Here is a 26,120-nt window from a genome sequence, read left to right on the forward strand (position 1 = left end):
CCTGGTCTATCCTGTGATCCTCGAGTCTATGATGATCTTGTTAAAGGCCTTAACCCTTGTTGTATTCAGTTACAGTTTAGTTTGTGAGACACTTGCCAACAGACTTTCTTCTCTTAATGATTGCTTTGTGTGGCCTCCTCAGTTCTTCCTATGTCGTCTTATCTCCACCTTTTCTTCCTCACAGGCCATTACAATTGAAGCAGAGCCTCGTGCCGATGGCAGCCGACGGACGACCCGCTATGACATAGACATGACCAAATGTATCTACTGTGGGTTCTGTCAGGAGGCATGCCCGGTGGACGCCATAGTGGAGGTGAGCATTGCAAATTGAAAACTGGAGCAGCCCTATTCAGTGGGGGATTTCTCAGAGGTATGAAGCATACCCTGCAGCAGTCACACACAGGCTTGACGTCCATGCCAAGGGGAGGGGTTAGTTTGCTGCTTTGACGCTGATGTCTTATCTGTTGTGATTGCAGACCCTCTTAATAGGCAATCTGTGCCTTAAGTCATAAGATCAAATATTCTCCATAATTCCCAGCTCACAGACAGCCAGCTATCTACGTTTTAATTTTACCTTTGTCTTTGTGGGGTCACTCAGGTCTTTCTAAAGACCTTTTCTTTCCTTCTGGATCTCGCCAGCGTTTTTTCTTGAGTTATGTATTTTTTTGGACTTCTTCTTTCTTCATTCAGTTTTCCCACATATCTGCACTATTGTTTCGGTTTGAGAGCAGTGACTGTTTATTAATGGACTGCCTCGCTATAGTCATTCTGAGCCTTATGGCGACTATTTCAAATTTGCCACAAAAGTGGTGGTATTGTGGCAGTGTTGGGTGTGCACTTCCCACCTAACTTCGTTAGGGCATGATGCCCTAAAAATGTTTGATGCAGAGAGACTGTTAAGCACCAGGATTGACTTTTACATTTTATATTAGACATCCGGTCTTAGATTTTGGGATTATAGAAACTCCCAAAGCACTTCGATAGGAAGGATTAGTTCACTCTGCACCCGGCTGATCAATCTACAGTGAGAACTAATTTCTACCCTCGAGTTAGGCTGAGTCCCAACCCAACACCCTTGGTGGCCTCCTCAAAATATGGCTTTCATCCCACACCACCTTCATGCCCAGGTTATTGCCCATTCAACACAGACGCTTGTCAGCCAAGCAATCATCATCACAGTTCCACTATATGTTAATTGATTTACAGAGCATCGACTAAATCAAATAAACCTATACTACTTTCCACAGTACAGACACTTTTTGAGATTGAGATTTCTTTAGTCTTCAAGACTAAGAGGTGGCTGGCTGGCTGGCCTGCCATCAGCATCCCTTTGATGCTCAATTAGATATGAGAGAATGGATTTGGAATGATTGGTCAAGACAATTTGCACAATCCCATCTATAGACTCCTGCTACATGTGTCCAAGTTGAAGTTGCAATACATTTTTATGGGACATGAAGTGCTAAAACGTTCCCTGTGGAATCCCTTAGTTATCAGCCAGGTAATCGTGGGCCTTATCAGGCTTGGCAGACCATTGATGTGCAATGCTTCTCACCGTGCTGCAAGGAGCAGCCCTTTTGTCTTGGCTTTCCATTTAAAGATTAAGGCCATAAACTCAGCAGGAGAGTTTCTACATACTCTTTCAAGGATCTACTCTCATTAAGGTATATGTGTACTGATGCCGGGACTCTTCTGGCTTTAGGCATAGAAGAGACCTTTCTTTCCAATATTTTCCTTTCATGGTGCTGTGCTAAGAAGACCAGGCTTTTAAATGGTTCAAGCAGACCAGCACTGCTCCCAACAGAAGGCCTGTCAACCGATGCAATAGCAAGTGTTTTAGGGAAGAGGACTGCTTTATATATGGTGTCTGCTGGAAACCGTGTGCCATTGACTCTCCTCTAATTAAACTGCCACTCAACTTGGGTGGAGGGAGTTTCAGATTTCCTTGCTGATTGGAAGGAAATAAGCAGTGACCAGTAGGTGGTACATGTTTCATTGGGCAGCAGTAGTTGGTTCCTGGAAATTCTTCCAATGTAGCACAAGTAGTCCATCTTACCTTGTCATAAGTAAAAACAAGCATTGGTAAAGCCAGTTTTGGCTTTTGTGTTGTCCTAGGCTAGGCATTTTCCAAGTATAGCCCTAAGATTACTTACCTGGCCATAAAATGGCAAGAGCTGGTAAACCGATGTCTCTACCTGGGCATATTATGCAAATCCCTGGCAAATGTTTACCTAATATTGATACACTAACCAAAACACATTTTGTTTTGAACTGGAATTTGATGATGAAACACAACTTTATTTGGCAGTTGGAGCCATAAAACCATATAAATACAAAAGACAATTCATATATAAACCCAATACAGCATCTCACAAAAGCTTGATGTAGCACCACATTAAAACTAGTCATCACTTCTGTAAAATACATCAATCACTTTTTAAAAACAGGTTATAAAAGTTGACTGATCGATGCCAAATACAATTGCAACACATTTAAAAAACTTGGTCGGAATAATCAGGCAGCAACAAAAGGGCGGTTAGAGACTCAATGAATGTTAGATCTTCTTAGCCAAGCCCAGTGCAAACATTTTGAAACAGAAAATACAGCAGCCTTGGCATTGATGCAAAGCTCAAGGGCGATTTGCACTGACCTCACGTTCCTTAATCTGAATAGTGGTAACCGGTATCTTAATCTGAAGTCATTATACTTAACACAGAAGAACACAAGATGCACAACAGATTAGTCAGTGGCACCACAAGCTACACAAACAGGGATTTGGTGGGCTTCCCCTTTGCAGTGAAAGATGCAACTTTTTGTGTGTGTGTGTGTGTGTGTGTGTGTGTGTGTGTGTGTGTGTGTGTGTGTGTGTGTGTGTGTGTGTGTGTGTGTGTGTGTGATTGTGTGTGATTGTGTGTGTGTATGAGATTGTGTGTGTGTGTGTGTGAGATTGTGTGTGTGTGTGAGATTGTGTGTGTGTGTGTGTGTGAGATCGTGTGTGTGAGATTGTGTGTGTGTGTGAGATCGATCACACACACCTTACATTATTGAGGTAATCCTCAAATCCATACAATGGTTTACAGGTCATATAAAGGAGTCCAGTACTCGGTGCCATGCAATCCTGCTTCATTCTATCGATTAGTGCTTCAGGAGAAGCTACCTTGACACTCAACTTTGTGTGGGCTCTCACAGAGTATGGACAAATAGTCTGAGCTCTGCATGTACAAACCCAAACCACAGAAGTGAGTGGGCCTCACTTAAGCTCAGTACATTAGTTTGTGCCAGGCAATAAGGTGCTAGATGCTCATTTGGCCATATCCTGACCCAGTAGAGCAGGGGTCTCGTAGATGGAACACCAGTGATTGGGGGCAGGTACCACTCCCATTGAATGCTGGCTATTGGAGCCCCCTTTGGCTGCATCAGTGGTGCCCGTAGGAAGTCAGTTCTCTGCAACACTGAGGAAGGGTACCTTTTGATGGCCCCAAAGCTCTGCTCCGTATATGTCCACTGGCAGGGCCTGGGATCTATAGAGTGCCTATGCAGGAGAGACTGCTCTTCTGCCATGGGCATCAAAGAACCTCTGCATTCCCTTGTTTCTGTTGCCTTATGTTGATGACTTGTCCAAAGAATACCTAAATAATCATACATGGCAACTTGTTCCAAAATCTGTCCCTCACTCTCAATTCTCAGGGTGGTCTTCCTTGCAGTCCTGTGCCTTAGCACCATTACCTTTTGTTTTTTCGGTATTAACCCCTTAACTGCCATGGGTTTTCTCCCCATGTCGCCATTCAATGGCTTGTAACTATTTGTTACATGAGATATTTCGGACAAATGTGGCCCTTTTTTTTCCCCACATGTAGACGGTCGTAACACCACCAAGGAATCCTAGTTTGCTGTAAGGTGATGATAGAAAATAACCAAAAAGGAGAACATTTTGTTTTTTTTCAGAAAATGGCAATAAAATGATGTACAAAGAAGCCTGTGTTTTTTTTCCTTGAAAGTGCTAGGAACAAATGGTTTGCTGTGCTGAATTCCCCATTTTTCAGGCTTTCATGTACAGTTTGCGTGGAAACTAAAAAAAAAACATATTTTGATATGGTTTCCAGCCATTTTGTGGGAGGTAGGCGATTTTGGCCTTTTTTTGTCCAATAGGACATGCGTGGACGGAATGGAAGAGAAGGGTAGCAAAGCCGAATGGTGGTAAGACAGAAAGGCATACATTTCTGAAAAGTAGACAAAATTCCAAGTTTAGGAAGGGGTGATTTGCGAAGGTCAGGCAACAACTATGTAGGAAAACATTCCGTAGTTTGGGGATAAATCTGGAAAATGACAGGAAAAAAAATATGTGGTAGACATGGTTGGGCTGATAAGGCAAATGCCTACTGTGAATCTTGAGAAAAACAATGCTCCACTACATTAGGAAATCACACATTTTTCATGTTTCACAAAACAAGCAATACTACAAGCCAAAAACAGAGCCATGGTACACACGATTTTTATGCTTATGGCCTAAACAGACATAATTAGCATGTGTAAATAAGGAAAAACAAATGTGGCGAGGAAGGGCAAGCCTACATTTTTTGAAAGAGCACAGCCAGACCTTTTGAAGGCTAGGTGACTTGTGCAGGTTACAAAAGTGTATAGTGCCTAAAGCAGTGACTAAATGTAGGTCACATTTGGAAAATGAAAGGGTTGTTTGACAAAGTGCAGCAGCAAGTCTGTCGAAACGGTATGAAAACCACGCAAACGCAACAAATGTCCTACCTTCCCGTGTTCGCACAGGTGTTCTGACGAAAGCGGTACCTCACATGTGTGGGTGCACCTACCTGGGCGCAAAGGGAAAAGGCTAAAACACTGGTAACCCCAAGTCTTTCGGCAGAGCAGATTTTGCTCATGTGGACAACCTACAGATTTTGGCCTAGGGTGTCGAAGCCACCAAGAAAAATGGGGAACCCCATGCAGTTCCGAAAAGAGGACGTCCGTGGGTATCCACAGTGGTCTGACTTGCGCGAATCGGCCCAGAATTTATTACCCACCCCAGGTAGATGCACCCACACATGTGAGGTACCGTTTTGGTCGGGACACCTATGGGAACGCGGGAAGGTAGGAAGGACATGTGGTGTTGGCGGCGTGTTTCATGGGTGGCCACAGTGAAATGTCGGAAAATTGTGGGGGTTTTCGCCAAATTTCGGACTTTGCCAGGGATTGTGGGTAATACATTCTTTTTTTTAAAATTCTTTTTTATTAGGCAGCGTGGCAGCAAAACAACAGGCGAACAGCGCCCAGCAGGTACAGACTGACAGTACAGATCATGATACAGTCATACGGAAATTGCACATTAAATGATTCAAAAACAGAATTACAAACGACATGCGGGGAGGGGAGACTGATCAAAATAATATGGGAGGAGCTCTCAGACTAGTGAGAAAGAGCAGGTGGAGGGGAAGCAACCGGAGTCATGTCAAGGTCGGACAAGTAGGAGCGGAACCTAAGCCAGATGTCCCTAGGCCTGGAGTGGGTAGGTTGCATGTGAGACCAAGTTTCTTCGGAGTCAGAGGCCCAAGTAACCGCCTTTAACCATTGGGCATGTGTGGGGGGAAAGGGGCGAAGCCAGCAGAGCAGGATGAACCGAACCGCTAAGAGCATGCAGAGGCCAGTCAGTTTTTTTGGAGTTACGAGGGAGACCAGGGAGAGACGGGGGCAGGACCAGATCATGTGGATGTAGTCCGCGTCATCATGCCCACATCGAGGGCAACTAGATGGATGCTCACTGGACATGCGATGCAATCTGACCGGAGTATAGTGGAACCTATGCAGCACTTTTAACTGGATGAGTTTAAATCGGGAATTAAAGGACACCCGGTGAGTGCGGTCAGATATATGTGCCCAGCGGTCGTCTGACATTTCCACCCCCAGGTCCCTCTCCCAAGACCCCCTGAGTTTAGAAAATTCTGGGGAGGATCTGGACTGCAGCATGGAGTATAACCTGGAGATTTTACCTTTCATGGGTGAGGGGGAAGTGAGTTCCTCAATGGCCGGGTCGTCTGGTGGTAACGAAGGGAATGTTGGATAATTACACTTAAGGGTCTTACGGAGAGACGCGTATTGAAGCCTGACACTCCGGTCACTCCTCAAGGGTAGGGGAAGATCAGTCCACTCGATGAATATGCCCTGGTCAAACACGTCCCGCAACAGCTCATAACCTGCCTCGGCCCAGCGACGAACAGTAAGTGGTGTGACCTGGGGGACCCCCGGGAGGAAGTTCCAGAGGGGAAGGTTGCCGTGGAAGGCGCGGGCTATTCCGAGCAGCTTCCATGTTTAGGCTAATGCAAGGGATGTGCAGGCGACCGGACTCTGTGAATCCAGTACCTGAGGAGCGGGTTGTATAACCAACGAGCGGATTTCGCGATCACTGACCGCAAGTTTCTCGAGCCGGACATGGGGGGGGGGTCAGTTGTATTAAACCAATGGGAGATATATTGAATCTGGGATACTAGCCAATATTTGAGAAAATCAGGGGCACCAAAGCCCCCCCTGGCCATGGGGGTGGACAAGGTCTCATACCTAAGCCGGACCGCTCCCGAGTGCCAAAGGAAGGAGTTAATTGTACGAGTCAAGTCGCGAAAAAAGTCTGCGCTCGGCCACAAGGGTACGTTGGCAAACTTGTAAAGCAGCTGAGGTAACACCACCATTTTCAATAGACCCATTCTGCCCGCGAGAGAAATCGGGAGCTTGTCCCAGGCTAAAACCTTAACGGACAGGAGTGTAAGGTATTTCCGGAAGTTCTCTTCGAAGGTTAGTGCCTGTTGGCGCGTTACTGCTATCCCCAGGTAAGTGAATGTGGATTGAGCCCATGTGAATCCCAGAGTGTCAGGGGGGGAAGAGTGCATTCCGTGAGAGGGAAAAGGGTGGATTTCGAGAAATTCACCCTAAGGCCCGAGACCCGGCCAAAATAAATGATATCCTCCAGTACTGGAGGCAAGTTGAGGGATGGAGAGCGAATGAACAACGACGCGTCATCCGCATATAGGGAAACTATGTCCGCCCTCCCGGCAGTTTGGAGGCCTCTGTGGGCATGGCGATGACGAAGCATGTCCGCAAAGGGCTCTATGGCAATTGCAAAAACCAAGGGAGAGAATGGGCACCCCTGCCTCGTCCCCCTGGTGATCCCAAAGGAAGGAGAGCAGTGGTCACCTGTACGGACCCTAGCCACGGGGGACGAATAAAGTAGCTTGACCCAAGAGAGAAAGGAGGGACCAAATTTACAGCTCTCGAGAACCCGCCAAAGGAATTGCCATGAAACCGAATCAAAGGCCTTTTGCATGTCCAGCGTAGCCGCTACAGCCTGAGTCTCTGGGCTAATCCTGTCAATTATATTAAATATACGCCTTAAGTTCAGGGAGGTGGACCGCCCCGGGACAAAGCCCGCTTGATCGGAGTGAATGATGGACGGTAGGATGGGGCCAACCTGAGAGCCAGGGCCTTTGCGTATATTTTGGCGTCGCAATTTATAAGGGAAAGCGGACGATACGATCCACAATGCGAGGGGGGTTTGCCAGCCTTTAGCAATACTGTAATCGTGGCCTCACGTAGTGAAGGGAGGAACACACCTGTCTCGACCGACTCCTCCCACACAGCCAACAGGTGGGGAAGGAGAAGTGACTTATAGGACTTGTAAAATTCGACTGGGATGCCATCGGAGCCGGGGGCTTTTCCCGAGGATAGGGAATCGATAGCGTCGGAGAGCTCTTCCAGTGTAAGTGGGGAGTCAAGAGAGCCCGCGGCCTCAGGGGATAAAGTTGACAAGGGAAGGGATCTGAGAAAGGAGTCGATTTCTTCCACTGATACTTCGTCTGAATTGGAGTATAGGGACTCGTAAAAATTAAAGAATTCCGTGTTCACGTCCCGGGAGGAGACAGCCAAAGAGCCGTCCAGTCTCTCAATCCCGAGAATGTGTGGGGCACCTGTCTCATGTCGGATCAACCTCGCGAGGAATCGACCAGGGCGCTCGCCCTCCCCGTATTTCCGCGCGATACCTGGGTTGTCCAGAAACCTCTGTTCCCGATCAGCCAGGGAGCGGAATGTATCCAATTCCATCCCAATGGCCGCCAGGTTACCCGGAGAAGAGTGAAGTGAACATGCAGCCTCCAGGGTCAACAGCTTGGATTCACTCTCGGCTAGGCCTCTCCTAATTGATTTGAGGACTCCGTTTTCCTTGGAAATTGCAATCCCTCTAATATAGGCCTTGAAAGACTCCCATAGTGTGGCTATTGATGGTACCGAGCCTGCGTTTAACTCGAAGAACTCTTCAATAGAGTCCTCGAGCTCGGAATGAAACTCTGGATCAAGAAGGGCGAGGGGTTTCAGTTTCCAACAGCGGGACCGGCCAGGATCAGGGGCCCAACTCACAGTGATGGTCACTGGAGAGTGGTCGGACCAGGTTCTGGGTAAAATCATTAACTGTTTCACGTCTTTAACCAAGACATTGGAGATCACCCAGCGGTCAATTCGGGAGTATGAGTCGTGGACTGAAGAATAAAATGAGTAAACGCGAGAATCGGGGTAGAAGAACCTCCATGCGTCCACCATGGCCAAGCGGGGCAGAGATGATAATGCAGCATAGGCTGCCCTGGAGAGATGACGGGGCTTGGACCCAGATCTATCAAGGGCTACATCGAAGATAGTATTAAAGTCCCCCCCCCCAGAGAATTGGAACAAGGGGGAAGCCATCTAGAAGGGACGTGACCTGTCTGTAGAACTCAGGGTCATCGAGGTTGGGGCCATACATGTTCAGCAAAACCACTTCTTTCCCTTGAAGCGTGGCGTGTAACAGAACATACCTGCCCAGGGGGTCAATATGTGAAGAGATGAGGGTGAACCGGAGACTCTTGTGAATAAGGGTCATGACCCCGCGACTTTGAGTAGAGAAGTCGGTAAAGAACCTATGGGGGCCCCAGGTTTTGGCGAAACGCACGCATTGTTCCATGCGAGCATGTGTCTCCTGCAAAAAGAGAATCTTGGACCCGTGGCGCTCAGCCTGCAGCTGGAGCTGCCTCATCTTTCTATAGTTACCCAACCCCCGAACATTGCAACTCATAAAGGTTATGTCCCCCTCACCATAGATGTGGTAGTGGTGGAGTCAAAAAAGGTGCACTAGACCAATGGGTGAGTGCTGCACCCCAGTCTGCCCTCGCTGCCAGTGCCAATTTTCTGATAATAAAACCCCAAACATGTCCCACCCCCACCGACATCCCCCTCCCAAACAGAGGAATGACAATCCCAAACCCCCTCAACCAAACCCAAACTAGAGGCATCAGCGCCTGGGGGCCTGTAGGCCGGGCTGGCCGCAGCGCTCCGGGCCGCAGCAAGACCAGTAGAGCTCAAGGTCCAACTACAAACATTAAATGTAACTTAGACAGGGCGTCTTGCACTTAGCAGTATGGCACATCATTGAAATAAAAGGAGAAACTTGAACAAGCCGAATCCGGGAGAGAGGAACAATGTGGCACCGATGACGGGGAAGGGCCGGACCCGGCCGCCCCCTGCAGGGCCCAAGGGGGAAGCTGCAGAGCTGTGGACAAAAGAAGGAAGTCAACCTGGGAAGTGTTCGTCCATAAACTTGGAGGCCTCCTCCGGGATCGTGAAGAACACCTGATTAGCATGTTCTATGCGCAGTTTGGCGGGGTAGAGCATGGCATATTTAATGGAGTGATCTCGCAGTCTCCGCTTCACAGCCTGGAAAGTCTTGCGTTCTCGTTGGACGGCAGTCGAGAAGTCGGGGTAAAGATGAATCCTCGCACCCCCCAATAAGAGCTCGCCCTTGACCCTTGCGGCTCTGAGTAGAGTATCACGATCCCGGTAGTTCAGGACCCGGGCGATGATGGGACGAGGCAGAGCCCCGGGTCTGGGTTTAGCGGTAAGGGCACGGTGCGCCCGCTCAATAGCGAAGTGGGGGGAGAGCTTGGGCGAATCCAGGAGTGACATTAATGTGTGCTCAACGAAGTTCTCCATTGGCTCGTGTACCTCGCCCTCAGGGACCCCGATGATGCGAAGGTTATTGCGCCTCGAGCGGGATTCCAAGTCCTCGTTCTTCTTCTCCACCTCGAGGACTCGGCTCGAGAGAGCGACAACCTCGGAGCGCAGTGCACCCAGTGCATCCTCGGCGGAGCCGACCCGTGTCTCGACCTCAGACACGCGGCTATCGGTCCTCTCGATGTGGGCTTTGATTGAGGATATTGTGCCGTTCATATCATCCAGTTTTGAGTGTAGGGCAGTGAAACCCTCCCTGATAAAGTCCATCATGCCCTGGGACTCAGGTGCCACTGCGGACGATGACGCCACAGGAGCCTGTTCAATGGAGTCCTCCGGGGATCTCACAGCTGCCTTCGCAAACATGTTGATGGAGCTCTGTTTCCTCGCGCCCCCCTTGGTCATTTTGACAATGGTGATGGTTGAGTGGGGTAAAGGGGAGCCACCAGCCGCCCCGAGAGGGAGACGGGGGGGATCCCAGGCCGTGCAAGTCAATAATCCAGGTAGAGTGCGTAACAAGAAAGGGAAGCAGGGAATATCGTGGCCACGAGACTATGCCGGAGAAGTGGTGGCTGCAGGGCTCCAGCCCGATCAGGAAGGTGTGGAAGACAGCCAGAGATGGAAGAGTGGGGACCAGCGGTATTGACGGAACCCTTCTGCAGAGTATCACTCCGGGTGGAGCGGCAGTAGCCCCCAAAGCAATGAGGCGGGGAGAGGCCAGCCCCCAGTGAACGATGGGGCCAGACAGAACGGGGGATTCCAGCCAAGGTAGAAGCAATGTGGAGTTGGTGAAGGCCGAGTAGCCCCCCAAGGGGGGGGAGAGCAAGAGCTGGGCGTCAAAGCAGGAGAGCCAGGAAGGTCAGGGCTCACCAAGCGGAGCCGGTGGTCGTTGCTTTCGGGCCTCAGACACCCCTCACCGCAGAGAGGAGGACCCGCCAAGGAGGGGTGACCCCAGAGTCCCGAGGCTGGGCGGTGGCAGTTCAGGCATAAAAAGTCAGTGGAGCCTCCCCAGCACGCACCTGGAGGCCGCGCCGCCCCACCAACACAGCGCGTGCAAGCGGGGGGGGGGGAGGTCCCCACGACCCCCCCGCTGGGTCCCAAGGAAGAAGGAAGGAGGCCCCACGGCGACTCCCAAGCTGGGAAGAGGGATCAGTCCAGGCGATTCGCCAGGAATGGCGGGAGCACCCGGCACCAGGGGGAACGAAAGCCCGGCCCCCCCAAGCAGATCGCAGATGCTGGGAGGAATTCAGCAAGGCCCCCAGGCAGACTCGTCCCCCCCCCGCCGGGGCCGACCGCGACCCACAAGATCACCCCAGGAGGGGGGGGACGGCCAAGCGGAGCCCGAGGGGCTGTAGGAGGACCGAGGCAGCGGCCGCAAGGTCGCCCCCGGAGGCAGTGAGACCCCCCGCAGCACGTATCTGGAAGCCGCGCCGCTCCAGCAGCGCAGCGCGTGCTGTCGGGGGGAGAGGCTCCGGCGACCTCCCCACAGGCCTCGGAAATCCTCCGGAGAGGGCGAGGAGGGCCCAAGATGAAGTATGCAGCAGGGGGGGGAGCGGGCCGGCCGCGTCACAGGCCCGACGTCCCTCCAGGGACACGGGGGCAGCGCGCCCCAGGCCGCACCGTCCCAGCAGAAGCAGCAGCCCGGCCGGCGGGTCACGATCCCAGGTCCCCGTCGACTCCGCCGCCGGAAGGGACGAGGCACGCCGGCCCCCACCGATGCCCAGCAGATGTGGAAAGCAGCGCAGCAGGGCCCCAGGCGGGTACGACCACCCTCCGCCGGGCCTGAGTTTAGGCACGCAGGAGCGCCGCAGGCGGGGGGGTGGGTGCTGCGGAGTGGGGGAAGGCCCTTCCCGGCTCCGATTCGTTGCAGGATCGGGTCCGCAGGAGCCCCGAAGCCGTGTCAGTAGAATCGTGTGTCCCGTACACGGCAGCAGATAGGAAAAGCGCCAAAAAAAGGGTTATGAAGTCCGCTCGCCACGGAGCTCACGCATCAGGCGGCCATCTTGCTCGGCGCACAACAGCGCCCCCGTGGGTAATACATTCTGGGGTGATTTGCGCAAGTCAGACCTCTGTGGATTCCCATGGGTGTCTTCTTTTTGGAAATGTGTGGGATCCCTGTTTTCATTGGTGTCTTCGACACCCTAGGCCCAAATCTGTATGTTTCCCACATGAGTGAAATGTCTGAAAATTGTGTTTTTCCACCAAATTTCAGAGACATTTCCCTCTGCCCACCCACCGAAATGCGCCGCCAACAACAGATGTCCTACCTTCCCGCGTTCCCACAGGTATCCCGACGAAAACGGTACCTCACATGTGTGGGTGCACCTACCAGTGCGCAAAGGGAAAAGGCTAACCCACAGGTAACCCCAAGCCTTTCGACAGAGCAGATTTTGCTCATGTGGACAACCTACAGATTTCGGCCTAGGGTGTCGAAGCCACCAAGGAAAACTGGGAACCCCATGCATTTCCGAAAAGACACCCGTGGGCACCCCCCTTTCCACTAAAAACATCCATGGTGGTTTAATGGCCACACCAACCCAAAACAAGTTATGTTTCTTATTTTTGTTTGTTTTGCCCCTTTCCTAGGGGCAGATGGGCACATGTGCGCGCCATTCTGCCCCCAGGGTAGGCAAAATGTACTGCCCCATGCATTGGGGGGTCATTCCAATGTTTTCTGGTGGCCCTCTTCCCCCCCACCCCAAATGGGTGGGGGGCATCTCATTTACTCCTTCCTCTGGCACATTGCGCTAGCAATACGCCGCCAGGGAGGGCTACATGAGATGCCCTCCATCCTTTTGAGGTGGGGGATAGAGGGGCCACCCCCTTTCCACTAAAAAACATCCATGGTGGTTTAGTGGCCCCCCCCAACCGAACACAAGTTATAATTTTATTATTCTTTTTTTTGCCTCTTCCCTAAGGGCAGATGGGCACATGTGTGTGTGCGCCCATCTGCCCCGAGGGGGGGCAAAATGTACTGGCCCAGGCCCGGGGGGGGGGGGCTTGTGCCTATATTTCTTGTGGCCCTCCCCCCCCCCAAATGGATGGGGGGCATCTCATGTACCCCTTCCTAGGGGCAGAAATCTGCCCTGCCCCCAGGGAGGGCTACATAAGGTGCCCCCCTCCACTTAAGGTGGGGGAAGGGGAGAGCCACCCCCCCCCCTTTCAAGCACAAACAATCCTGGTGGTCTGATCTTAGTTGGGGATTCCCACAAAAAGCTGTACAAAGGTCTATGAAAATTGCATAAAGTCGAACCCTGTTGAGCGTGATTTATTTAGATCAAAAATAAGGCCCAATCTAAACTCCTGGTCTATCGTACTAACACCCTGGTGAAAGCCTGCCTGTAGATGGCTTATTGCCTCCTCTTCGTCTGCCCATGCCTGCAAACGACCCAGAAGCACCTTCGCATAGATCTTTCCTGTAGCATCGAGGAGTGAGATAGGCCTATAGTTCCCAGGGACATCCCCACCACCCTTCTTGTAGATGGGCACAATTTCCGCTTCACACCGAGATGGCGGGACTCTACCTGCATCGGCCACAGAATTAAACAGAATTAAAGACTTGGGGATGCTTAAAATAACAATTATCTCCCAATCCACAGCACTAACAAAAATGTAATCCATCCTAGAGCTACCCATCGAACCCTCAGAAGTAAGGTTAGCAGGCTGGAATTTAGTATAAGGAACCGATAAAAGAATGCACATTTCATATAAATCAAGTGGCTGCAGGCACAGTTAGGCAATTTTCTCTCATTGTATCAGGAGCTTGTTCATAGGTGCAAGAAAGCCATTACCCTTCAGAAGACTATGTAGGAATAACATTAACCTCCCTTTAAAAGTATAACGCTATCCCACAGGGACCCGGAGGAATGGGTGTTTTGTGTGGAAATGAGTAGGTAGGAGGGTCATAGGGAGTCACATGGCCATCCCACACCGCAACCAATGCATTTTCAGTTCCAAATTTTGGACGGAGCCCTGATTGCAGTGGGTCTAGAATGCCTTCTCTTTCAACATATTCCTGAAACTGTTGTGACCTCTTTCTCTCAAATGTTTCCCGGCCAAGGAATACCCGAGACTGGGTGATAGATAGTTGTGTAAATTACCAGGATCTATGTTTACCCTCTTCAACAGTGGAGAAATTATGGACAGCTTAAGTTCATGCAGAAATATTCAGTGACTAGTTTACAAAACTAGTCCTAAATGGCGTTGTCTGATGCAAACTGCTTTGCCACATATGCTGGGGGAAGGGTGGAGGGGGGGGAGTAAATCATTTGTGGGTTTAAGGGCCATTAGAGGGGTGGAGACGGTTTCTTCTGCTACTGTTTTAAAGCAGAATGCAATGCCATCTACCTCCGGCGAAAAGTCCTATGTCGGGGTGGCTATACGCCCCCCCCTTTCCCTCAATTCCCCTCTCCTGTGTGAAGTTTTCTTGCATTAACCTAATCTTATCCAAGAAAAAGTTGTTAAAAGAATTTGCCTGTTCTATTAAATGTTCCTTCCCACAGTGTGTATTTTTTTGGCAGACAAAATTTGAGACAACCAGAAAGAGTTCTTGTGCATGATTAGCAGCTGTGTCGATCTTCCCGCTTAGGAAGTCTGCCTTTGCTATTTTATATCTTTATCTAAATTTTCTGAGGTTCTTAATTTTCGCCATCTTTTATTTTTATTCCTCTGCATAGTCTCTTCAGCTCTAATAGCTGGGAAGTGAACCGGGGTTTTGACATTTTCTTTTGTGCTCTTGCTCTCAAAGGAGCATTATGGGCACAAATGTTATCCATAATTAAAACAAGGCATCACATTCACCTATTGAGTTCGTAAGACCCAATTCTTTCCTCGGTTCCGTGCCCATGGTTTTCTCAAGTTCCTTTGTCTTGCGGACTGCAGGCTAGCTATTTATTCTAGGTAACTGTTCTCGAAGCCTATTACATTCCACTGAGAAGCCTAAAGTAGTGCTCTGCCCAGGAAATAGGCAATGTGTCCTGAATTCCTTTCCCTCTTGCAGTAATATTTCTAGGCAGTACCCAAGATTGTGAGAGGCTGAAACCACTAAGGGTATAAGATCATGCAAATCCGCTATCTCCCATAGTCATTTGGCATCTAACCCTAATTGATCCTCTAGCCAGATGTAAGTCGCCCAAACAGAGAATATCTTTAATACCGGAAGTAAATACAATGAGTTGCTGATCCAGCCCTTCTAAAAAGGTACTGGCTGGACCTGGAGGGCTATTGGCAAGCAGTATTTTTATCTAACTATGTGGTGATGTGGATAGGACCAAATGGCTTATGGCAGCCGATGCATCCCACTGTAAAGGTTAAAAATGTGGCATTTTTATCTGGGATCTATACATTATTGCATTGCTATTCCTCCCTTTTTTTATTCTGGTGCGATAATATTTTGGATTTAATATCCATCTGCTAGAATAATGTGCAGCACTGCGTGTGATGTATCCCTAAACCAGGTTTCTAAAAAGGATATCCAACTTATGATCTTCTATAAGATTGTTTATTTCTGCTGCATGCTTCTCTGCTGATCTAACATTTAGCAGTGCTGCATTAAATACCCCTCAGTGGTTCTTCCGCTGCAGGGTTAACTTCTTTCTTCATTTCTATACCAAAATTACTAATTTTATTTAAGGTGCAAAGTGACAGGTTGCCTTTACTATTCCTCATGTTTTGCAGTGACTTACTATCAAATTGAGTGGCAATCCTCCTGTTCTGCATTATCAGGTACTTCTGTGGTGTCGGCCCAAACAATCTCTAGAAACTCACCTTGGGAAATCCTTAGGTTATTAGACTCGGTGGCGGAGCGACGGGCAGCGTGCCCCGCCAATCGCCGAGTCAGGTCACAAAAAGGCCTTGCGCTGACGCGAGCCATTTATAGCCTGCGTCGCGGCTGGAGCGCGTTACAAACGCTGCGCAAACGCTAGTTTAGATGGGAAATGGAGTTCTCTAACTCGCATTTACCGATTTACCGTGTGTACCACTTCAGCTCAATATGTTGTGCAAACTAGCAGCAAATATTTACTAAAAGTAGTTGATCCTTCTGTATTATGGTGTGCCCCAAACAGTTTTATGATATTTTCACAAAAATTAAAAGCACAGTAAAACGTTTTAAAACACAGTTCAATAATTTAGCAGCCCCAATAATTATTTTAAAAAGATTCCCACCCAAATGTGATTTGTCTTCCCAGTGTACAAAACAAAAGAATGGAGACTTAAACAGGGCTTTGTGGGAGGGCACAAACAAGTGTTCTTAAGGTGAAGACATCTTGTGGATGCTTTTTTATTGAAGTTACCAGAGAAGAGCTCGCTGGAGAGTACACCTTCAAGAATCTAAAATGTTTTGCTGTTAGCAGTCATTGCACTCTGACAGCGTAAGTCTTTCCTATATATAATATATGTGCTTGATATTTACAAAAGCTTTATTGTTGGGGTGACTTTTTTGATTAAAAAAAATATATACGAACCAAACCCAGCGTTCTTTGGGTGTTTAGGTAATCAGTCAAACAACTCTCATAGACGTATATGACAGAAATAAAGCTCTTTGGTCATTCATATCTTCCAAAAATGCTCTTTAATATGCAAGACAGCCAAAACCTCATTGAGTTTATTGGTGCCACTTCACATTATCTTGGGAGTTCCTTCTGATCATTTCACACATACACTGTGTTAAGCAATCACTTTTATGTTCAAACACATGATGCATTTTTAAACCGTTGGCAAAATGAGGGGTTTTCCCTTCAGAAAAGTAAAGGTTAAACATGATGCATCATTTTACAATATTAAACGTCAAGCAGTGTTCCCACAGGTGGCACTAAAATGATGTTCAGAAGCACGACTACTTTCCCTCCCTGGGCCCACATTTCAGAGGTCTGTGGCCACCCAAACGGTGCAAGCATGAAATAGATCATAGAGAAGTTAAAATGCCAGAGTAAATCTAAAGGCACAAGTGCATCAAAAAAACTGTGAAAGGATACCCAAAACCATAGAAGGGTGAGAACACAAACGGTGTGCCAAGGTACACTGTTTCACAGCTGTAATGGTGGCCGTAGAAAATATCCATTCAGCCATCTTTACAGAAGCGTCTCTGTGCTAAGCAGGCAAAAGGCATCTCTGCTGAGTTTATCATGTGCCTTTTTATGACGTTCTGCTGCATGATCCGTACTACCAGAAGGACCAGCTGAAAAGTATGTCACACAAGGCTTAACTGTGATGTTTTTAAGTAATCTTTGCATTAATTATACTTTAAATTCAAGGTAGGACTTTTACTGTGAAACAGTACTACCAATGACAGCAGGACATCTATATCAATACCCATAAATCTCAATGTTCCGATGTATTGTACAGTCCAACTCTACAGAGTTAACAATTTAAAATACCTTAAATGCAAGCTGGCAAGACCCATGGCATAAACCACACCAACAAAGGTAATATTGTTTTTGGAACACCTAATCCATTGCTCTGTTTTACTCCGAGTGTTGTTTATTTTGGAGTTTGGCACACACAGCAATGATGTTAACAGTATGTGCGACTTAATTGGTTATAAAAGCTGCCTGCAATGTGCAGCTACAAGGAATGCTGTTGCTTCCCACACATGAATGTTCAGGGTCGCCCTTATCCATTATCCCACCGTGAGGATGCACAGCCAAAGATTCCAAGAACCTTCTCCAACTTTCTTTACTGCGGTCTGAGGTGTTTATGCCCAGGCCGAGTTTATAAACTTCACTTGTAATTTTGCCATATTTTAATGTCGTTCCAGCCCAAGGAATTGGGGTACGCCTGCATCACGTAACTTGCCGTATTTCTATTTCGTGCCCTGCTAACATCAGAGCTTTAACCATGAGAAGGAGGTTGAGTTCTATTTTTTTCAACATATTTATTAGATGTGCCTGTACTACTTGCTTATAGTTCATTTAACAAGACCCGATGTAGACATTTAGTTATGTTGCATTAATTTCAAACACCAGTCTCAGTGCTTTTCATAGAGAAACAGCAGGCAATTTGTTAGAGAAACCAGATATTAACATTGAAACCAAAATTCCTCGTTTCAACCTTCTCACTTGTGTCCAGTTGGCAGACAGCTTAAGTTCTGATTGCTTCCTCTAAAAAGTAGTTTTCTGACCTAGACAATTGGCCGTAACAAGTACCTCTAGTGCACGCCATTGTAGAACACACTGCCTTCTCCAAATCTTGGGCAACAGAGATCGGAAAACACTCTTTCAATGAACATAACATAGAAGATAATAGGCTTGAATCAACAGAGAGGAAGCAATACCTTTCTAATCCATGCAACCTTGAAAACGTCCTAATGTTATGGAGCCAAAATGGGGTCAAAATAGGGATTAAGAGGTGTAGCTTGTACAAGGCGGACTTGTTGAAGGGGCCGAATCTGGTGGAGGGGGAGTGAAGTTTGAGGGGGCTGTGAGAGGAGCCAGGAATGAGACTCTGACACAAGGGATTCATGGTTTTGGTCAAAGACTTGTATTAAAACAAAAAGGGGGTGGGGAAATGTCTGTCCCTGCACTAGAGGTGTTTCCCTACCTAAAACCAAAACTAAGAGTGTCAATGTCCAAAACAAATCCATCCTGTGTCCAAAGTACTATTCTTACCCTCATACTCTAAGGTGAAAAGTGAAATGTTGTTGGCCTTGAGTGACAATGTTCAAAAGGAAAATGCACAACTCCAACGCAAAAGTTACAGAAGGATAGTTTCTTGTTCCAGAGAATGATTCCCTTCCCTCTGTAGGATTTTCAGAAGATATCGGTTTCTTAGGTTTCTCCTGCAACACAACTGATATTCACACAACATGGTTCTTTATCTTGCCCGGACACCTGGTGTACTCCGTACCAGGTTTTTCCTTTTTCTTTTCTCTGACACAGCCTTTGACTCATCCTGATATATCCTTCTTAGGACCCCTACTCTGGTGATATATTTCTTATGTACTGTTCACTCTTTCCTTGCCTAGTGTTTTTCCCTACCAGGGCTTTCTTAGTCACTCTTATAACTACCTGGTATATTCACTTGCGAGGGCTTAATTGCAACTGCCTGGTATGCTCCCCTGCCAGGACTTCTCACAAACGCACGTGCAGCTTTACTTTGTTTGATTAACCCTTCTGCCATGGCTTTTCTTGTGTGGGCCTTGCACACACTTCCAACCGTAACGTCTTCCTGACTTTGCGGTATCTAATACAGAATCTGCCTGGTACACTATCCTGCCAGGGCTTTTCTTAGGCATGTATCGCATACACACGTAGACTGGTAAGTCTTTAAATTCTCTTCTGTTCTCCTGTTCACATCCTTTTGGCTTCATCACTCTTTGATACTTTGTTTGCTTAATGTTCTTATGCATGTGGTTGTCACTTTTCAATACTTCGTTTGCTTATTTGCATATGTTTCTCTTTTGGGGACTCACAAGCTCTGTTTGACATGTTTCTCTCTTCCACGGCAAACCGGTAACAGGTGATCAGCGTCTCTTCTCTCACTCTTCGGCTTCTCTGCATGCTGCGGTCTGTGCTGGGCTTCTCAGCTCCGCGTCGGGCTTCCCTCCGATAAGTGGTTTTGCTCGGCAGCTGCAACGCTGAGGATTCCTTGGTTGGCTTCTGGTATTCCTGCAGCCTCTCTTCTCTCGTCAATGACCTTTTTCTTTCACCTCTTTGAGCCGGCCGGCCCACGGCAGCTCCTGCAGCCGACGGTCTCCCAGTTCCAACCGAGAGGAACAGCCTTGTCCTTCCAGCAATGGTGTGACACACTCGGTTGTGGATGCTCTTTAAGTTTTCCTTCTTCAAGAGTGCATGTTGAACAACTAGAGTGCGGCCTGCACTCCTGTTTTCTGCTCTGCATTACTCGGCTCCTCTTCCTCGTCTCAGTATCTTTGTAGTTATGGGAATGGTAGTCCATTCCTGATTTTTTTAAAAAAAAGATGATGCACAAAGTCTTGCTAAGTGTTCTTTAAGGGTAAGTCAGCTCTTAGTCACTTGCAGGTAGAATTTGGAAAAGCATTTCCATGAGCCTCCCATACAATGTATGAGGAAAGATTTGCCATGCTCTTCCTAAATGGATGAGGGGAGGTGTAACAGCGTTTATAACACCTATGAGAGATCCCAGGGGCTTTGTTAATGCAGCAGGTTGGTTGACCCTGGAATCCAAGACTTCAGACCACCTTTAAACCTTCCTGGACTGCTAATATCAGCAAAGATCACCAATTTTTACTCCACGAACATTTAATGACCATTTCATAAAATAATTGACAATTCCGCCTTTGAATTTAGATTAAAGGATTAGTTGCATCCAAACGCAAACAACAATGTTTATACGTCGGGATGATATCACGTATCCATTTAAAACTATAAGTGCATAGTGCTAAAGCAACTCTGTGTCCAATGTTATCCTCTAACCACACCTGTGCAAAACTTAGTTGTTACCTAGACCTCCTTTAGGGTCTATAAAACCAACATGTGCCCAACGTATTTCGTCCTATTTAGATTCTAATTAGATTCTATAGCGCTTTGTGTGTGTGAGACCCACAGCTAACGCCACCGGAAAGCAATGCACATAACTGAGACCGACTATGAGAGAACATACGTGCCGAACACAGCTGGCTGCACGAGTGACGACACAGTTTTGCTGCTATAAGGAAAAAGGTACTTTCAGGGATGGGAGTTTATTTTGTTCAATCGAGTAACATTTGTATGTTCGTGTCAATGTGGCATGCAAGATACACGGATCTAGAACACCTATGAAACAAGTGCAGGAAAAGCGCACACACAGGTGGACGTGCAGGAAAATAAGACAGTTACAGACAGCAACACGAAAGTTGCTGGACAACCAAACAGAGTGCACAGACAACAGCGAGGGCCTCGAAAAACCAAGAAGACTATAGGATCTAATTAGACTAGCTTGGTGGCATTTAATGTTGGTTATGGGCAATAAAGTCCCGAGATGAATATGGGCAAATGAGCACCCAGTACTTTAGTTGCTGCATAGCCCCTGAAGAAGTTGTAGACATTGTTGAAAACGAGTGAACGAAACATGTTGGGCACATGATGATTTCATAGACCCTAAAGTAGGTCTAGGTAATAAGTGAACATTTGCACAGGTGTGGTTGGAGGATTACATTGGACCCTGAGTCACTTTAGCACTATGCACTTTATACGTCAGGATGATCTTGCTTGTCTATTTAAAAAATATATAAAGATTGTTGTTTGTGTTTGGGTATAACTAAACCTTTAAGCTAAATTCAAAGGGAGAATTGTGAATTGTTTTTATGAAATGATCATTAAATGTTCTTGTGGAGTAAAAACGTGTGGTCTTTGCCAATATTTGCAGTCCAGGAAGGTTTAAAGCTGGGCTGAGGTCTAACAGCATACCATTAAGGCATTGGGTATGGATGGGCTATCCTCAAGAAAGTAAGGGGAATACCATGCCTTGTGCAATGGTGCCCTGCTACTCCCCTGGAGGTTGTCTTCCCCTATGTGACCCTCCCTCGTGTAGCTGCCCCAGGGTCTGGATCAGGTAGCGCCTACCGTCCCCTGTGGGAGCGGTCGTCGCTGGGAAAGGAGTGATGACGCCATCTGATTAATCACAGGTTGCATGCACTTATTTGGGCCAGAGGGCAGCAGAAAGTCTAAATATGCTACTGCTTTCCATGGATACCACCGATTATTCAGGTAATTCAGAAATGTAGAAAGTTGATCATGAAGTTGATTCAGATTGCTCCAGAACTATAAGAATGGCTACAACCAGGGAGCAAACTGGACCTTCATCTGCTATGACGAGCTCCTTGTGCATGTTGCTATGAAACTTGGACCTACTCTCCTTCATTAATATAAACCTATATGCCTAGAGTCTGTCGTTACTCGGCTTAGTGGCATTGCTCAACAGATGTTCATAATAATTGTTCTTTTATAACACGCTTAATACCAGAGATTGGTTTCTAAGCACGGGATCGGGATTCAAACCTGTGTTGTGCTGCGTTGTCTTGCTTTCAAGTCAAACTTGTTGCCCCTGCGCTATCCCACCTATTCTCTTTTTTAGTAGATTATGAGCGGCACAAGCAGACACTTTACTGGAACTGTGTTTGATTACGGTGGAATAGATTTTGCATCTGTCTGAAAAGTTTCCGCCTCTTGTGAGATGCTCACAGACCACATCTTTCCAGTTTTACTTTACAGTGCTCCTTGCTGAGAGCTCATTCGCTGGCCATCAAATCTTTACAGGATGAAATGCAAGCAAACTGCTTTCCTTGCCATTCCAATCTGAAAGGATTTTCTGAATGGTCTTAGTCTGGTTCTTGACAAATATTCTGTGTAGCCGTTTAAAATCTGTCTGTCTTGACCATTGAAGTGCTATTTGGATTAAGCAAAATAAGTAAGGTTTGAGGACACTTTTTGCAACTATGGGCCTGCCAGGGTTACCCATTTCTGTATTTCTCTTGTCATAATCCACCTTGTGTCGATCAACTTTTCTTAGGAGAAGGCAAACTACAGTTTGTCAAGAAGGACCAGCACTCCTTTACAAGGATTGTTGCCCAAACTGTGGCATTACTAGGCAACAACTGAATTTCAGATGCCTTTTGCTTGGCACGTGAAAGCCAGTTGTTGGGGAGAATTATCATTTCTGTGCTAATTCCCTTCGACCTGATTTGGATTGTGTTTCCACTGTCTGACGAACTCCATCTGACAAACTCCATCCTATCGAGGGGGGCGAGGGGGGTCACCCAGTAGCTCCTTATCTTACATTCTCGTGGAACATTTTTGTTACCCTCCCTACTTTAAATGGCTGGTGTCAGTGGTTTAATTTTCCTACCAGTGTGCTTTTCTACCGGAGGCTGAACCCTCTGCTGCAGTACAGCACCCATGGGTGACATTTTGTCAAAATGGCCCCTGACTTCTTTTTTTTGCCATTTTCTGTTTGTGAGGTCTTTCTTGGGTTTTACTGTGTGCGCCGAAGCAGATTTGAGCCCTTTGTTTGTTTTGCCTTTGGCGGGCATCAGTCCTGAAGCCCGCCTCTGGCTCCAGTGTGTCTGGAAAGGCAGGATGTGTGGGAGGTTCCCAAAACTCCCCTGTCCTTTGTCTCTGAGTGCCTAAATGCAACCAGTCCTGACTAGCTGTGCTTTTAAGACAGCCACCCTGCTGTGCGATTGACAGCCTAGGATGTGCATGAATGGGAGAAACCTACTTAAAAGATGGGGGTCTTGAGACTAGAGCAAAGTCGACCACTGGGAGAAATACCTAAGAAACCGTGAACAAAGCTTGCTGCATCCTCCTGGACCTGTGAATTGCCTGGTGAAGCCCTGCTGCTGTGCTGAAACTCCTTTTTCAATTCAACACAGAAGCTCCGGAAGGGATGACTTCTCCCCTTGGGTTAGTGGGACCAACTAACCCCGAGACTAACTCCACTGGACCATCTTGCCCCGACTGGCTGTACTTCTTCCCTGCTGCAAGAACTGAGTGCCTGGGGTCGAGTAATCCGTAGTGGAGTGCAACATCTGAAATCCGGCTAGAAGCTTCAGGAGTCTCCTAAGGACCCTCCAGAAGCAGGACGCAGGACGACCAGAGCTAGAGTCCCCTCACCGGAGTACAGGACCCAAGGAGTGAAGGATGCCCAACTGGTATCCAAGATCTGTGGCGCTGCTGTTTACTAAGCAATGATACCGTGAAGTGCTGCTGAACCGAAAAGAGCCCTTAGGTGCCGACGACCTCCAAAGTACCGCCGCAGGAGCCCTCCAGACGTCGTCCTCTTGTCCCCACAACTGAGGCTCAGGAACACTGGGTCTGCACCGCTGTAGCAGGACAGAATCCAGCTGGACCACTCTTCTTCAAACCAGAGGTACTGTTTAGACTTGGGGTACTTACCTCATTGTCTTTTAGCTGTGCTTTTCTCAGTTTGGAATTGCAGTGGCTTACCTTTAGGGTTAATTCCAACTCTTTGCACAGGCTTAACAGCTTGTGACCCTACAAGTGATTTTCTAACAAACTCTCTAACTTTGTGCAAGACTTTGATTCTAAGAAGTGCTTCAGCTCCATAGACTGTTTGAGATTGACTATGTGCTGGCTCCCTGCAGACCCTTCTAGCCCATTGACTTTGATATTGTTTGTCCTTCATAGGTGGTGTAACTTGTTTTAGACTGTTACTGCTGGGAATGGCTTGTCTAGGAAAATTGAAGTGACCGCCCATATACTGAGAACCTGTTTAACCTTTTCCTTCCTTAATCCTTACCTTTCTGCAACCTCAGAAGCTGTAAAGTACAACTTGTATGATTATATAAATGCCATTTCTGTCCTTGCGAATTAAGTCCTCTCAGGGTTTATGAATTGTGTAAGGAGCATATCCAAGATTATCCACTAACTTGTTCTGATTCTGAAAAGTCATTTTAAAGTATATTTACCTTGTTACATGAATTGCCTTTTTAAAGAACGCCTATTTAAAAAATGATAAACTATAACAGAAACCTTGAGTTTAAGTGTTACCTGGTTAGTTGTATTTACAAATTTAATTGGTACAGCTCACATTTAACCCTATTGAGATAAGCCGTCACACTACCAATTTGTGTAGTACAGATCTATACCAAAAGATTGGTTACCTAATACCAAGCAGATAAGTGTTGTGTAGTCTCGCACAGTGTGACTGCACCAATTCTTACCGAACGCCAGTGCACATATTTCTAAGCACTCGGAAGCGTTGGATGGAAAGCTTTGAAATGATCACAACCTCTGAATATGTACCTGAGATCTGTGTATTGCAATCTAATGTTCGTTAAGCCATAGTGCCATTAACTAAGGGGGTAAGAGGGCAAACGATGTTCATGTCAGCATGTGCCCCAACTCCAAAACTACTAGGGCCTATTTTTTTCTGCATTTATCAACTAGGAAACCCGAACATGTTATGACCTTGCTGAAATCATTAGTGAGGTGTATCTTGATCTCCAGCACAGCAGGTTTAGGTCTTACGTATTGGCATACCAATGCCATTCATGGTACTTTGCAAATCCTAAAAAGTGATGGCTGGAAAGATTTAAATTAATCACTTTACCGCTGGCACTACCTCGAATCAAGTGTAGCTCACTGAGGAGGCCCCACAAGCCTGGAGTTTGTTTTGCAGTGCAGATGGTAGGTTTCCTAAAAATTCGATATGGATCACGCCCATCGATGGCAGTACCGATTTATTTGCATATGGCAGCCGCCCTTCTCTTTTGGCGCTGATTTGTTAAAAACGATTGCATGAAGTCTACCCAAGTTTTTTGCACATCACTTTTGGGTTTACCTATAATTTACTTCCCATTCATGTGGTTCTTTCCCATTTTCAGAATCCCCCATTCTCCCTTTACTCGCCTCCTAAACTGCTAATTTCAGACGTTTTGGTCTCCCACCAGTATGCATCCAATAAGAACTTGGATGGCTGCAGGAGAGGAATGGTTATTGGCAGTCTTTGAACGTTACCCTTGTATCTTCCAAGTCCCTGTTTCTCTATTAAACGTTAACTGCATATTAAACAAAAAAGGTTTACTGATTCAGAATCCCCTTACCCGTGGAAAATACTGTTAGGTTATAGATGTGAGATTGCTTTCTTGATAGCAAATGATTACTTCAGTGTCGTTCCCCTGGGTAATTGTGTCCCTTCCTCTCTTCTAGGGACCCAATTTTGAATTCTCCACTGAGACGCACGAGGAGCTGCTTTACAACAAAGAGAAGCTGCTGAACAATGGTGACAAGTGGGAGGCAGAGATTGGTGCCAACCTGCAGGCCGACTTCCTGTACCGATGACCATTGTTCACTTCATCCGGAGACATTACCGTGGTCCGGTCTTCATGTGTGCTATCACTCCTATTGTGTGGTTGATTGGAAGGTTTGCTGTATAATAGTCCTGTAATAAAAGAATAAGAATTTTCGCTAATTTATGGTAATTGCATTGAAACTTTTTTTTTGCACAATCCATGCAGCCCCCATACCACAGGCTCCAGTAGTTTACTGTTTGATCGTACATGGCACCATTGTATTCTTGATCACCATTGGTCTAATAAAGGTCCTCGGTAATGCCGAAGTGGACTGCTGTAGAACCACCTGCAGTCAAAGCCTGCTGTTGGACCAGTTGCTTATTTG

At 47.2% G+C, this 26,120-nt stretch overlaps 1 protein-coding gene across 2 annotated transcripts in view; it reads left to right on the forward strand.

Moving 5' to 3' along the window:
* The window catches only part of NDUFS8 (NADH:ubiquinone oxidoreductase core subunit S8), a 99,306-nt gene extending 73,392 nt beyond the window's left edge, over positions 1-25,914 (forward strand). For both annotated transcript variants that reach the window (XM_069628933.1, XM_069628934.1), the window contains exons 6-7: positions 185-313; positions 25,653-25,914. In XM_069628933.1, coding sequence (XP_069485034.1) covers positions 185-313; positions 25,653-25,784 — 261 coding nt within the window. In that variant the 3' untranslated portion in view covers positions 25,785-25,914. The remainder of the gene's footprint in view (positions 1-184; positions 314-25,652) is intronic.
* Positions 25,915-26,120: the final 206 nt, after the last annotated feature.

Source organism: Ambystoma mexicanum, chromosome 12 (assembly GCF_040938575.1).
Source record: "Ambystoma mexicanum isolate Mex_15411 chromosome 12, UKY_AmexF1_1, whole genome shotgun sequence".
NCBI classification, from domain to species: Eukaryota; Metazoa; Chordata; class Amphibia; order Caudata; family Ambystomatidae; genus Ambystoma; species Ambystoma mexicanum.